This window comes from Chenopodium album, chromosome 15, assembly GCF_948465745.1.
Source record: "Chenopodium album chromosome 15, dcCheAlbu1.1, whole genome shotgun sequence".
Lineage (NCBI taxonomy): Eukaryota > Viridiplantae > Streptophyta > Magnoliopsida > Caryophyllales > Amaranthaceae > Chenopodium > Chenopodium album.
This window is the reverse complement of record NC_137848.1, coordinates 13,802,259-13,816,480: the sequence shown is the minus strand read 5'-3', so window position 1 is coordinate 13,816,480 and position 14,222 is coordinate 13,802,259. Positions and strand designations below refer to the sequence as shown.

At 32.9% G+C, this 14,222-nt stretch overlaps 2 protein-coding genes across 2 annotated transcripts; one reads left to right on the top strand and one right to left on the bottom strand.

The window, feature by feature from the left end:
* The first annotated feature begins 1,683 nt into the window (after positions 1 to 1,683).
* On the top strand, positions 1,684 to 6,024 carry LOC145580859 (putative disease resistance RPP13-like protein 1). Its single transcript, XM_081637945.1, has 5 exons — positions 1,684 to 2,392; positions 2,437 to 4,356; positions 4,464 to 4,933; positions 5,230 to 5,267; positions 5,907 to 6,024. Exons 1-5 carry the CDS (start codon positions 1,684 to 1,686, stop codon positions 6,022 to 6,024), a joined length of 3,255 nt encoding a protein of 1,084 aa, XP_081494071.1.
* A 3,590-nt stretch (positions 6,025 to 9,614) lies between these two features.
* On the bottom strand, positions 9,615 to 11,232 carry LOC145580858 (uncharacterized). Its single transcript, XM_081637944.1, has 2 exons — positions 10,415 to 11,232; positions 9,615 to 10,260 (listed from the first exon to the last, which is right to left on the bottom strand). The coding sequence occupies exons 1-2, from the start codon at positions 11,230 to 11,232 to the stop codon at positions 9,615 to 9,617; spliced, it is 1,464 nt and encodes a 487-aa protein (XP_081494070.1).
* Positions 11,233 to 14,222: the final 2,990 nt, after the last annotated feature.

The following is a 14,222-nucleotide window of genomic DNA, read 5'->3' as shown; positions in this document are numbered from 1 at the left end:
ATTAGGTCAAAAAAGTCGAACTTTTAGAGATAAAGGGAGTACAAATAATAAAAATAACTGCGCATTGCACGAGTTCTAACCAAAGTAAAATGATAAATGAAAATTCTACTGTGTAAAAATCAATAAATAAATTCATCCTTTATTACACTTCACTCCCCCTTATTTTTTTCCAAAAAAAAAAAAAAAAAAAAAAAAAAAAACAGTCATCAGTTCATCTTCCTATACCTGGGGTAAATTCTTCCCACAACTAAATTAAAAGTTGTTCTCACCGTCAAATTCAATGCCACAATTTTTAGTAGTCTCCGAATTCGATACTCCCAATCATTAATTTCTTTAATAATGTCGTCAGTTACAAAATGCATCCCCAATTACTTTCATCTTTTAATTTCAGTTTGTTGATGTTTATTTCATTTTCATTTGATTTCAGTATGAATAATATACTCCGTATGTATTATGAATCTGAATCTCTCTTTTATTCCCTGTTTTGTATCAGTATAGTTGGTTCAGCCTTCCAAATTGAAGATATCCGATCAGGTGATCATCATCCGATTATAAAATATATCTATTTTTGTATATAATTCTAAATTGAGATATTTTAGGCAATTATTTTGGAATTGTTGAGGTTGAAATCTGGTGGTGTTTCAATTGTTTGGTATGATTCGATCTATTGCCATTCAGAAATATGTATCAATTTTGATTACATTTAGAATTAGACCTTAATCCAACATCAATAATCACTTTTTCTTAGTGGTAACATGAACTGATAATTTTTTATAGGGGACTTGTGTATAAGGGTATCACTGATCAATGGGCAGTTCAACTGCATGTGAATATAGTTTTAATAATATTAAACTGATACTTAAGAATTACTGGGTGATATAATTAAATTATTGCCATTGTTGGCACATTGTTAGAGATACAAGTTTGGATACTTGCATCGAATTGAACATGGAGGATTGATTCATTCTATACGCATGTGAATTGACTTAGAGCCTGTTCTCATACGTTTATTTTTAGATTAGTTCAGTTCAGCTCTAATAAGTTCAGTTTAATTCAGCTCAGTTCAGTTTATGTCTAATAATATTGCTAATGGTATTGCTAATGATATAAAGCCAAATTTCATTCTTTTAAGCTCTTATTACAACGACAATAATAATAATAATAATAATAATAATAATAATAATAATAACATTTAATAACATTTAATAATAATAATAATAATAATAATAATAATAATAATAATAATAATAATAATAATAATAATAATAATAATAATAATATTGATACAATTCATTGTTCAAATGGTTATATTTTTTTGATACACATTTTCATAATCGGTTAGTTCTTCGTCCTCTTCGAAAAGAAAATATTTTAATTATATAGTATATTTTTCTTAAATATTTTAATATGTATATTTGTATATACACATATGTATAATAATAAATAATCAAAGATCACTAATCCGTAGTTAAAAATCACTAATTAATAAGTTCAGCTCAGCTAAGTTCAGTTCAGTCAATGAGAACAGGCCCGTAGTCGAAAAAGCTAAGTTTCACCCCGCTATTTAAAGATAGAAGTAGAGCTCGCATTTCTCACCAACTGCAAAAAGAATATTGATCATTCTATACTTAATAGCTTTATTATCCTTTCTCTACTTTTTCTTCTTGAAAACTTTACTCTAACATGGACGTTGCTACTGCACTCACTGCTGCTCAGACGCTGTTTGCAACATTACAGTGTGCAGAAGTGCGAAAGCTATGCTCCATCTGTAATTATGAATCCGAGCTTGAGAAGTTGCTGGAAACTGTTGAAATCATTAAGAAGTGCCTTCTAGATGCTGACTCCAAGTGCCAGGAACTCACAAATGAAGGCCAATACTGGGTCCAGAACCTCAAGGATGCTGTCTATGATGCTGATGATTTGTTGGATGAATTCAACACCATTGCTCATCAGTTGAAAGGAATGCCTGGTGGTAAGATTTTTAAGAAGGTACGCCACTTTTTCTCCTCTAATAACCAACTCATATTTGCTTATACTAAGTCAAATGAGATCAACAAGCTTAGGGAGAAGTTGGATAGCTTGGCTAAAAACCGTAGGGATTTTGGGTTTAGTGAGCTGTATAAGCCTGTGATAATTAGAGAGGAAACCTGTTCTTATGTGTATGAACATGATATTATTGGGAGAGATGCTGACAAGGAGGCCATAGTGAATTTGTTGTTAAAAGATGACTCGGAGATAAATATATCTTTTGTGACTATTGTTGGGATTGGGGGTTTAGGAAAAACTGCTCTTGCCCAGCTCGTGTTTAATGATCATAGGATTAAAGAAGCATTCAAAGAAAATTTGTACTGGGTTTGTGTGTCTTTGAATTTTGACACGAAAGATATCCTAGGTAAGATGATTAGTAAGGAGGAGCTTAAATTTGAGGATCTGCAGAGAAATGTCCGAAATCAAATAGAAGGAAAAAAGTACTTGTTTTAGATGATGTATGGTCTGAGAATGGTAGAAAATGGGATGAGCTGAGAAACTTCTTAATTTTAGGTGGAAAGGGAACTAGGATCTTGGTGACTAGCCGCTCCAAAAAAGTGGCAGAAGCTATTGGAAAATGTCAAATACATGATTTACACGGTCTCTCAAAGGAGAAATCTTGGGAATTGTTTAAGAAAATATCACTTAAAGATAGGGAAGACGAAGCCGTCACTAACCTTGTTGAGATAGGAAGAGATATTTTGAAAAAATGTGCCTATTTGCCTCTCTCCATAAGGGTGATGACCAGTTTGTTGCGCAATCAAGATATAGCAGCTTGGCTGTCGTTGAAAAGTAATGATTTGGCTAACATATGTGATGGTGAGGGTGGCATAATGCCAACATTGATGTTTAGCTATTATCACCTTGCTCCTGAGATAAAAAGTTGTTTTAGCTTTTGCTCACTCTTCCCTGAGGACTATGAAATTAATAAATTTGAGTTAATTCTTCTGTGGATGGCACAAGGATATCTCGTTCCAAGTGCTACAGATGAGAGCATGGAAGATGATGAAAAATATGTATCAATTTTATTGCATAGATGTTTTTTCCAAGACATTAAAAGGGATAAATTTGGCAAAATTTTATCTTTTAAAATGCATGATCTCATCCATGAGCTTGCTAGAAAAGTAGCAGCAAAAGATTCATTGACATTTACAGCTTGTAAAACTGATTCAGAAGGGAAAATTCGTCATCTATTAGTTAATTGTAATGAAGGTATGTCCACCTTGTTTCGTTCAATTAATTATTCAATTAAAACATTACGTACCTATTTTAAGTGTCCTATATTAACGACTTATGAGGATGCGAGTATTTCAAATTATAGTCGTTTAAGGGTATTGGATTTGCGGAGAACTTTGCCAATTAATAACTTATTACCAGATAAACTCGGTAAATTATTACACTTGAGGTACCTTGATCTCTCATTTAATGATAAATTGAAGATGCTCCCTAAGTCGATCACCAAGCTTCACAATCTACAAACTTTATTCTTGCGTTATTGCTATCGACTAAAGGAGCTGCCAGAGGACATAAGCAAACTAGTAAATCTTAGGGTGTTGGACTTATATGGATGTGTGGGGCTGAGTCATATGCCGGCAGGGATGGGTAAATTAACATGTCTTCACACACTAAAGTTATATATAGTGTGTGGGGATGATGAAGATCTCAAGCAAGATGAAAAAGGCAATCTCAGAGACTTGATAGCTCTTATCAATAACCTCAGAGGTTATCTCCCTATTAGACATTATGCGAACTCAAACAATGTACTACAGCAACACATGACGGTAGATCTCAACTCTATAAAGTTAACGTGTAATCTTGAGTCTTATCAGAAAGAAGGTCAAGAGACATTGGTTGAGAGCCTGTTCTTAAATTTCCAATTTCAGGAGTTGAAAATGCGTAGCTATGGTTGTACCAAATTTCCAAATTGGGCGTCAGGGCTTGTGAGTATCCAGTTGACACAATGTGATGAGTTGCAATATCTGCCATCATCGCTGAGTCAACTTTGCCATCTCAAATATCTTCACCTCCTTCGTCTAGAGAATTTGGAGTACATAGAAAGCGTTGCACCATCTCCATCAGCGAAATTCTTTCCTTCTCTTGAGAAGTTGAAGCTAGAATACATAAGAGCATTAAAGGAATGGTGGAGGGATATAAAATGGATGGAGGAGGAAGCTGTATTCATCCTGTCATTTCCTCACCTCTGTGAATTGAAAATTCAATTTTGCGAGAGATTAGCCTACGTTCCTCAATGTCCGTTTGTAAAAGACTTGGAACTTTATGAAGTCAATGAAGCACTAGCAAATTGTATGAAAGTAGGCAGAGTTCAAAGTAATCCAATCTCTATGGAGTGTTTTGGTACAGATAATTCATGCATTTTCAATTCCTTAGGTAAAGAGTTTGTGGGAAGCGCTGTATATATCATATTGCTGATATAGAAAATTTGGGAACAATTAGGGAGGCATTTAAAAGTTGTGCCTCTTCTCTTCAAGATCTCAATATTAGTAATTGTGGGAGATTAGAGAACTTGGGAATAGAGCATATCACCAACCTAAAATCCCTCACATTACATGGCAATATACAAGGGATACCATGGAAATCTCTTCACTCTCTTTCTTCCTTGAGAATAAATGCTTTAGAAGAGGAAACACTGCCAAAGGGAATTCAATACTTGACATCCCTTCAGTCCCTCATTCTTAATGGATGCTCCAAACTGAAATCATTGCTAGAAGAAATGCGCTGCCTCACCTCCCTCACTACACTTCAATCAATATGTCCCACCTTTAAGTTTAAGTATAGATGTCAACCAGAAGGGGAAGACTTGGCCCAAAATATGCCACATCCCAAATCTGAAAATTTGAACCTTTTGAAGCCTATCATCATCAACATGGTTACATCGAGTTTAAAGGTAACAGAACATATTATCTTTTTGATTAATTTATTTATTTAATCGTCTCTTTCGATTAACCCTCTTACTAACTAAGTAATTGATGTGCAACTACAAGATTCATGTATTTTGAATTCTTGACTTTTTCTCTAGTGGAAATTAATGGCTTATGCATATCTATACTTTATATTCCAAATATTTTTTTCTAATTAAAGTATACTTGATATCACAAGATCCCAATATATTGCCTCCAATTGCATTCAATCTTTAAAAAAATAAAACAAGAATTTAAGGCTGACCCTTATTCTTTGCAGCAGGGTAATGCACATTACTCCGAGTATGAAATGGAGCTTCTGTAAGGATGTCATAGTATCTGCCAAAACTGTGTTAATCGCAACACCAACATCTGCTCTGTTTCGTCTTCAACAAGGCAATCGACTCCTTGAGCAGTAACAGTTTTCTGATGGGGGCTAGTAACAGCCATCAACCGATATGGGGTAAGTCAGTCCTTCAGTTCTAATATAATCAAAATTATGGATATTGTGCTTCTCACTCATGTACACTAGCATACTATCTCAAGCAGTGTTTTCTTTCTTATGTCCTTGTGAACTTTACGAGCAAGGAAAAAAAAAAATAAAGCAAAATCTTGTTAGCTGAACTTGTCTGTCAAATAAGTTCTATGATGTTGCTCAATTCTTTTTTTCCTTATTTTTTTTTCCCTTCAATGAGTTAGGCAAGGGAAGATCTACCTCTCTGACTGATTAGATGGTGGATTGGTCACAATTCATGCTCGAAAACAGAAGATATTCTGATGTCTAGAGGTATTTAAATACATAGTTCATCATCAATCAAATTTGAATGAGTTTAAGATCAATGTTACCTTGGAGTTTAACCAAGGTGTCTGAAAATATTACATGGGCCATTTGTATTTGCACAAGTATTACATTTCCATTTGCTTTCTCATAATCAATTTAATTGTTTAATGGTTTTGCAGAAACTCTGTTAGTAATGGCCATTTGGCAATGTTTTTTGAGCAAGATTGTGAAGCCGGGGTGATATTGATCTGCAAAATGATGACAAAGTTTTGTGATGACTTTGGCATGAAGCTCTAGCTTTCTTACATGTAAGCTGCTTTATTTAATTTGTCACTGCAACTATTTTTTCTTTGAAGGACTTTGTCATTGCAACCGAAGATTAAATTTTAATACGTGCATTGCCATTTCTTGCATCTATCAAATAGGAGATATGATTAGATGATAACAGATTGATTGTATTTGAAGAAAAAACCTTGGTCTTTTGTTGGTTTGCAATCCAAGTTACTAGAAATACACAGTGCTTCCTTTCCAATGCCTTGTAATGAACTGACTTGAAAATATCTGTCCTCCTGTATTTCAAAGAAATTCCCTAGCTTTTTGGTGTTGAATCAGACAAAGGGGCTGTTTGCACACTTGATTGATTGTCTGCTTTGGCATTGGTTGAGTATATATAGGAATATGAGAAGATTGGCCAAATTTGTGTGGAAGTATTCCCTAAACATTTATCAACAATCAATAGCCCAATAATTTAAGGCCTTATATGGTTCTTTTGATATAATGCTACAATACTATTATGAAATTATTCTATTCTATATGAACTTATATTTGAAATTCTTTTATTTGTTTGAGCTTATTTTATTTTATTATAATATGTCTAAACTTATTTGATTTGAATTTCCTGATATATTATTATTTTTTTTTTAATCGCAAAATATTTTTTTTCTGAACTTATTTTTTCAAAAAGATAATAGGAAAGATGAAACAATATAAAATAGTATTTTACAAAGTCTAAGATCAAGACTATTACGAGTAGTAATGATCCTTTGCAGAAACATTCATTTACAATAGTTTATTGACACGGCAGAGATCTCATATGTAATATGCAGTGAAGCTTTTACAATGGAAGGAAATATGGCACTTAACTTGCGGCAGGTTGTTATTGTCATAAAATTATTCCAAAGATATGCGAAATGCAGGTAATTAAATGTGTTTTTGCTTACATGTAGGCTTCATATATACTTCCTCCGTTTTCTTTTACCTTTTACCTGCAACATTTCCCTAAAACGGAAATGTCACAATACTTGCAACATACCATAAAAGGAAAGTATCTTTATTGTTTTTTACAATTATACGCCTAATTTACTTCCCTCATTAACTGTTAAACACCCACTCACTACCTAACATCATTTATTACTATTACTAATCTTTCCCTCCCTTTTATTGACAGACATACTTTATTTTCTAGGATTCTTTTTATTTTCTGGATTGTTCTCATATTTTCTTTGAGTTTCACATGAACATTGAAGAACCCTAGTTTCATTATCCCACTTTCTCTCTCATCCAAAATTTCAGATCTTGGCCAATTTTCCCTCAATTTCGTAAATTCTTCATAAATTCTGTACATTTGGCCCATTGGCTTCATCTTGAACCAAGGGAAGATGTACTATCGTGCATTCGTGCGTAGGAAACCGACCGCAAGGCTCGAAATGTTGCCGTGTCGGGCTGCAAGGTGTTCCTAATTTAAATACTGGGTATGTTCTAGCTCGAATTAGGATGCAACCAGTTGATTTTTTTTTTATTTTTTTTCTTTATATTGCGATTTGCATGCATTAGAATTGGAATTGGAAATTATATTATACACTAATTTGGGGGTAATATTATGCGATTGATTTAGATCTACCATCTGAAAGAATCAAGTTCATTTTAATAAGCTGATTGGACATGCATTTTGTTCAATTTGGATGTCATTTGATGTTTTGACTATGGAAAAATCAGTAGTACTCTGAACAAATATGGTAGTATGCTTATGATATTATAAGCATTGTAATAGTATTGCTTCTTCCAAGGTACTAATTTGGGATATAAATAATTGATGTATGCCTTTTTTTAATGGATAATGGGAAAAAAAAATTGAAGTTCTACGATTACTATGACTAGTGTGAATGTGTGATTAAATAAATACGTACTTAGTGGATAGTGAGTAGGAATCTGGAATCCTAATGATAAAAGATTAGTTGTATCTTTTTAGATACTATCATTAATTTATTCTTGGTATCATGATATTAGACATGATTAAATAACCCCTTGTTCATTTCGATGTGATCAAGTGTGGATTCATAGGCTATATTGCATTCTAGCAATTACAACTTTATTAAAATATTATAGGTTTATGACTTTCCTTTTTAATTGTTTAGCTGTATGTTCTCTCTTGGTTTATTAATAAGTGATTGTTATTGTTATGAGTTGAATACTTTGTTTTAGTTAAATTTACTAGCTAGGTGGTGTTTAAAAGTGGTTTTTGTCTCTTGTTTAATAGTGTAGATTCAAGACTTCTCCGTGAAGCAGTGCTAAAAATGAGTAGGAAACGCAACATCACAGGTAATTTGTGTCTTAATCATCATCATGAGGAGGAAGACGACTACAAAGCAACGGGTCACAAAAAAAGTTGTAGTCTTGTTAAGGAAAATCCCATCCCTCATTCAAAGCCACACATCCTTCCTCCATATGCTCCTTCATGGGAAAGACGAGCAATTAGGATTACCAATGACACTGGCAGTTTCAAAGACATTCATGGCACTATTTACTATGAGTATGAAGATATCCCTCCATATGATCCTTCTGCGTGGGAAAGACAAGCCACAAGAAAATGCAATGTCACAAGTATTTTCAAAGATATTCATGGTAATATTTACCGCGAGTATGAAGATCTACATCACCCTGATGTGGAATGGGAACAGAATCAACAAAGGCTTAAACGGGAAACATGTGGGTCTCATGCATATGATAGTGAGGAAGACTACAAAACACTAGGTGACAAAGAAATGTGTAGTCCAAAAAAAGAAAATTCTTGGTCAAATGATGACTCCGAGTTCATCCCTAACTCAATGCCACAAGACCTTCCTCCATATGATCCTCTTTCATGGGAAAGGCAAGAACCATGTTTCCACTCCCCTAAGATTGAAAACACATGGCACAATGTGAGTGAAGCTCCGGATACCCCAGAGGAAATATGGAGAACTAATGTTCTCACTCCATGTAAACTTCGTATCGGGAATTTGGTATCTCTCGATGTAAGATTACAACAAAGGGATTCACCAGGTAAATTATTAACATATGCAGCATATAAATGTGTGTACATATGTTCCTTTGTTAGATTTCAAGCTGCTAATTTATGTTTTCAAATGTTGTTTTCTGTTGCAAGCAAAGTAGGGTCTGCTGCATATACTAAAAAGGGTGAAATACTTCCATTGAAGAACGATTTCATGCATAAGATGGATTATGACTCCGACGAGACTCAACCTTGAAGAACATGGGTTGGTATGTCCTATCTCTTTGGTTAGATTTGCATGAAAAAATAAAGTATAAAGGTTATAGTAAGATATGCTTGTAATTAAGATGTAAACTATAGTCATGCATGCAATTACAATTTTCTTACACAAAATATTGTGTCCCCATAGGGCCATAGATTACAAGTGCATGTTTACAAAAACTTCTACTTTTCACCATTACAATTTTCAACTACGTTCTTAATTAACTGAGTTTTTACAAAAACAATCTACTTTTTTCCACCACTTCACATCTCATAAGTTGGACCTTTACATCGATACAAAAAGTTGTTTTCTTATGAAATTTTCAAAAGTGACTTCCTTGTTTGCATTATTGATCTTTCACAACATGTTGGCATTTGATGATTCACCCCTTTCTATGATTCCTTCGTTCAAAAAATTGATCGAATCTAGGACCAACTCATTTGACACTTCAACATAGGATGGTAATAGACCCAACCTTTGAAGTCTTTTCTTGCCCTTATGAGGATTTTTGAAATTGTTTCCTCCCTTGACTTTCATAATTTCCTCCATTACATACATTGAGTGAAGCCAAGTCATGTTAATGATCCCTGGATCATAACTAGCATATGAGGTCAGAACACTTTCAACCAACTCTTCAACTGATTCAGGAAACTCTTGGTGTTGAATTGCTTGAATTGCCCTAAAAAACCCCAAGTCCAATACATTGAGGTCCGGAGATTGAGCAGGCTCGCAAATTAGGTGCATGTCAAAACCATCCTTATTTGCTTCTTCCAAAAATTCTGGATCATCAATGTTGATGTGAGGCCTTGCATTATCTTGCTGGATCCATATAGTCTTGCATGCGTTTTCTGGCCATGTAGCTCTAATTGCAGGCATCACTTCTAAAATCATTTTCTTGATGATATCCCTTGTGATGGTTTGTTTTGCTTTTGTTTCTATAGTGCCCTTTTCTCTGTTTTTGCTACTTCTTTGTGCTGGCACTTGTTCGTGAATGGAAACATCCCTGTTTTCCCATCCCAATTTATGTATCCATTTGAAGCAATGTGTGGTCTGGCCGATGTGCCCATGAACATGACTTTTTGCACGTGAGTCCTACTTTGAACAGCTCTGTATGGATCTTGTTCTAAAATCTTTGTGTTATCCTACTCATGAAAAACCATTTTTCATCGATGTGGACCATGTTGTACATCATCTTAAACCTTGGTAATGTGTGAATAGTTCCTGGTATAACTCTAGATAAAACAAACTGTAATCTTGCTGTTCTATGTTTGTCTGTTAACTTTGGTTTGATTGAGTTTGTGTGTGATCTTAGAATCCCCCTCTTAAGTAGCCTATAAACTGTAGATGGGCTAACACCAAGTGCAGCTGCAAAAGATCTTAGTGTTGTTCTCTGTTTAAGTGGAATAGAGCATAGAATTTCCTCATCGGTAAGCAAAGGCTTCCTGCCACAATTTTTCTTTGCATGATTAACACAAATGTCTTGGCCTTCTGTTTTTTGTTTTTTAGCTTTCGACCAAATCCTATGGATTGTTGTCCTATTAACACCATATTTAATACCTAAGTGCTTCATTAATCCCCTTGGTACATTCAAGTTTGTTGTCTCTGCAAACAGTTCCATAACTAATTGTTGCCTCAATTCATTGTTCATCATTGGTCTTTTTTTCCCTAAAATGTGTCCAAAATTTGGGTATGGGATCTGGTTGTCAATGTTAGCAAAAGATGGAATATTTAACTCAATGCATGCATCATTATAAGCTTCATACTCATCATGCTCATCATCAGAATCAGACAAATACCATACCTCATCATCATGAACATCATCATCATCATCATCAATTTCAGCATTTATGGCATCTTCCATTTGAAGCATTTCTTCGACAGTGACGATGTTAATGTTGTTGTTCTTCTCAGGGGTGTTGGAATCATTGCCAAAGTGATTGTTGATTACACCTTCAAGATCAAGAAGCTCTTCCATCGTAATATCCGAAAAATCGTCAAAGCCTTTGCAAATCAAGTAGCTTCCAAATGAATTATCCATGGAACAAACATGCAGTGGAGAAAAAATCAATAGAAAGTGTTGTGTTCAAGTGTAATCTAAGAGAAATTAGAAAGCTTCTTTTATCTGAGAGAAAGTAAATTCAGAAGTGGAAAAAAAATGAAACATTGGAATTGTGTTTAAGTTTTTTTAAATATGATGTAACTTTGATAAAGTTTGTCAACTTTTTAAAATTTGGTGGGGTTGGCGGGATATTTAAATTTTTAGAGCTTCCACCAAAATTTTGGGCTTTTTAATCAATTGTAAAAGCCTTACGTGGGAAGCACTCAGATTTAATTACACTTTGATTAAAGTCATTAACATTACTTGGGGACCATGTGCACATGTTGTTGGCTTGTTTTCTTAATAACCGTGCTCAATGGTGTGTTGCAAGTAAAAGAAAACGGAGGAAGTATATTTTGTACTCAGTAACTTACTAATTTTTGCAGTGCTTCAAAAGTCAGACCAGAGATGCTCTTATATGCTCAAAAGTCTAAACCGTTGGGCTTATGCAAGTCCAATGAACATGTACGGTCACTTGAATTAAGTTTTCATTAGTTTTTTTTAGGATGACTCTGATTTTGTGGCTAATTCTGCTATATTCATCTCTGTATCACAGGGTATAAATCTTGAAAATGCTGGTTGTGGATGTCTCTATGTATATTGGAAGCCCTGAAGCCTTGGATGTCCAATAGAATGACTTTGTATTACTCATACTTGATTATTATTCATCAATAGGTTGAGTATTTATACAAAACCTACGCTTATAAGATAGGAAACAATATTCCTAAAAGATATACCATATATCCTAATGATATATTCACTAAATATTATCTTAACATAAATAAATCTAAGTATATTATTCTCATAATAAGATACATATGGAAAATATATATCACACATATATTTTTCGATATCTCATATCTCCAACAGTTTCTCTTTCTCTTACCATGCGATGACTTGTGGTATTTCCATGACGAGTCACCAGATGGAAAGCAATATCCCGGACCTAGGAGATGATGTTGCAAACTTGAAATCAGGGTGCTTATAATTCTTGAATCAACAACTGCAGTTCTAGCAGCACATTTTGAAGTGAGAATTGAATTGTCCTACATAAGAATCAGAGCACTAACTTTGTGGCAAGCCACTTTGCTGGATGATCCAACTCACTTAGGCTCTATTTGGTGGTAGCATTGAGATAGTAGCTACTCGTAACATTTTGATTAGGTTGCCACATTATTAGGGAAAAAAAATGTTTGGCAAGGAAGTGGTTCAATTCAAGTACCGGTTAGCAGTAGAGATAGCGTTTAGGCAGAATCTCTAAAATAGTAAAATACTAGTTAATGCCCGAGGTATGCTCGGTTTTTTCAATTAATACATAGTAGATATTTTTAATACTCCCTCCGTTTCATAGTGTTAGTCCCATATGGAATCAATCACATAAAATAAGAAAACATATATATTTGGAATCTAATATTAAAGTACAACATATTTCATAATTAGTTTATCTTATTTAACTTTTTTGATTTTTCATTAGGAAAACACAAGTCGTAATTGCATAATTTAAGGTAAAAATTTCCTTACTTAGAGTTATGTCATCAATCCACAATCAATTAATTCCAAAAAAAATCAAGTTATATTCAATATGGGTTGATCTTTTTGAAACGCCCAAAAAAGTATATGAGACTAATATTATGAAACGGAGGGAGTACATAATATGAAAATTAATTTTGTATGTTGATTTAATTAGTAGATCAATAACTGAAATTAGTAATATGTAATAACAAACATTTTTTTTTCAGTTAAATTCAACATAGGATTATATATGTTAAAATTGAAATTATCTATCTTATCTTTTTACCCTGATAAAATTAGCTTCTAGTTATTGTTGCTTTTAAATATCAAGTTTTGAAACTAACTTGAAATTATTTTTTTCTAAAAAGAAAAAAAAATTACAACAAAAATAAAGTTTTTGGGGGGAAATTTTTTAATGTATGTGGTGTTGACATGTGCAATCTACGAATTTTTTTGGGGATTTCTTTAGTATAGTACTTGGTTAGAACTTGTGCGTTGCACGGTTTATATAAAATCTATTTTTATATACATTTTTTTTAAAAATAAAATGCATAAATATAAATAAGAATATGCACCTTGTAAAAAATTATCTGTATTTTTAAAATTTTAGATATTCATAAAAATTATGATATAATACCTGTTCAACTTTGCCTAATACATATTTTAATGTAGGAGTCTAATTTTTTTTTTTTTTTTTTTTTTTTTTTTTTTTTTTGAACGGAGGAGTCTAGTTATTAGTGTACAACTTAAAATTATTTCATTTTTTAAGGATAAATTGATAGGTTTATTTGTAATGTAGAAGCTTCTAATATTCAAATTTCAAAATTATTAAATATAATAGCTCCAAAAAAAAAAGAAGAAGAAGATGACATCATCATGCATTTAGGCGGGAAAATTTTTATTATGAGAGTGACATATGGACAGTGATGACATCAACAAAGTTTTATTTTAGTAATAATTAATAGATTATGGTTTTATTATATTTTAATACTAGGTTATTAATCCCGTGCGATGCACGGTTTAAATAATTAAAAATTTACTTGTATGTATGTAATATAAATATTTTAAGCAAAAAATAATAAATCGTGATCGATCCCTTTAGTTAGATTAATTAAGCTAAAAAATATTCTAATTAACTTCATAGTTATAATAAATTTTTTAAAATGTAAGCATTCGTTTTTGATTTATTATAGAAAATTTGAAGAATTAATAAAGAGGGAAAAATAATCCAAACTCTACTATCACTTATAAATTGTGTAATTAGCCATTTTAGTCATAAAAGCTTTTAGAAAAATGTATATTTAATCAATAATTTTTAAATTTTAGCTTTATTTTGAAAAGGAAAAAAAAAAGAG

Excerpts from the sequence above, each read along its gene's own strand:
- LOC145580859 (XM_081637945.1), top strand. The coding sequence starts at position 1,684 with ATGGACGTTGCTACTGCACTCACTGCTGCTCAGACGCTGTTTGCAACA. Across the intron at positions 2,393-2,436 it reads TGACACGAAAGATATCCTAG|AGAAATGTCCGAAATCAAAT; the intron begins GTAAGATGATTA and ends GAGGATCTGCAG. Across the intron at positions 4,934-5,229 it reads TGGTTACATCGAGTTTAAAG|GGTAATGCACATTACTCCGA; the intron begins GTAACAGAACAT and ends TCTTTGCAGCAG.
- LOC145580858 (XM_081637944.1), bottom strand. The coding sequence starts at position 11,232 with ATGGAAGAGCTTCTTGATCTTGAAGGTGTAATCAACAATCACTTTGGC. Across the intron at positions 10,261-10,414 it reads GTCCACATCGATGAAAAATG|GGATGTTTCCATTCACGAAC; the intron begins GTTTTTCATGAG and ends ATGGGAAAACAG.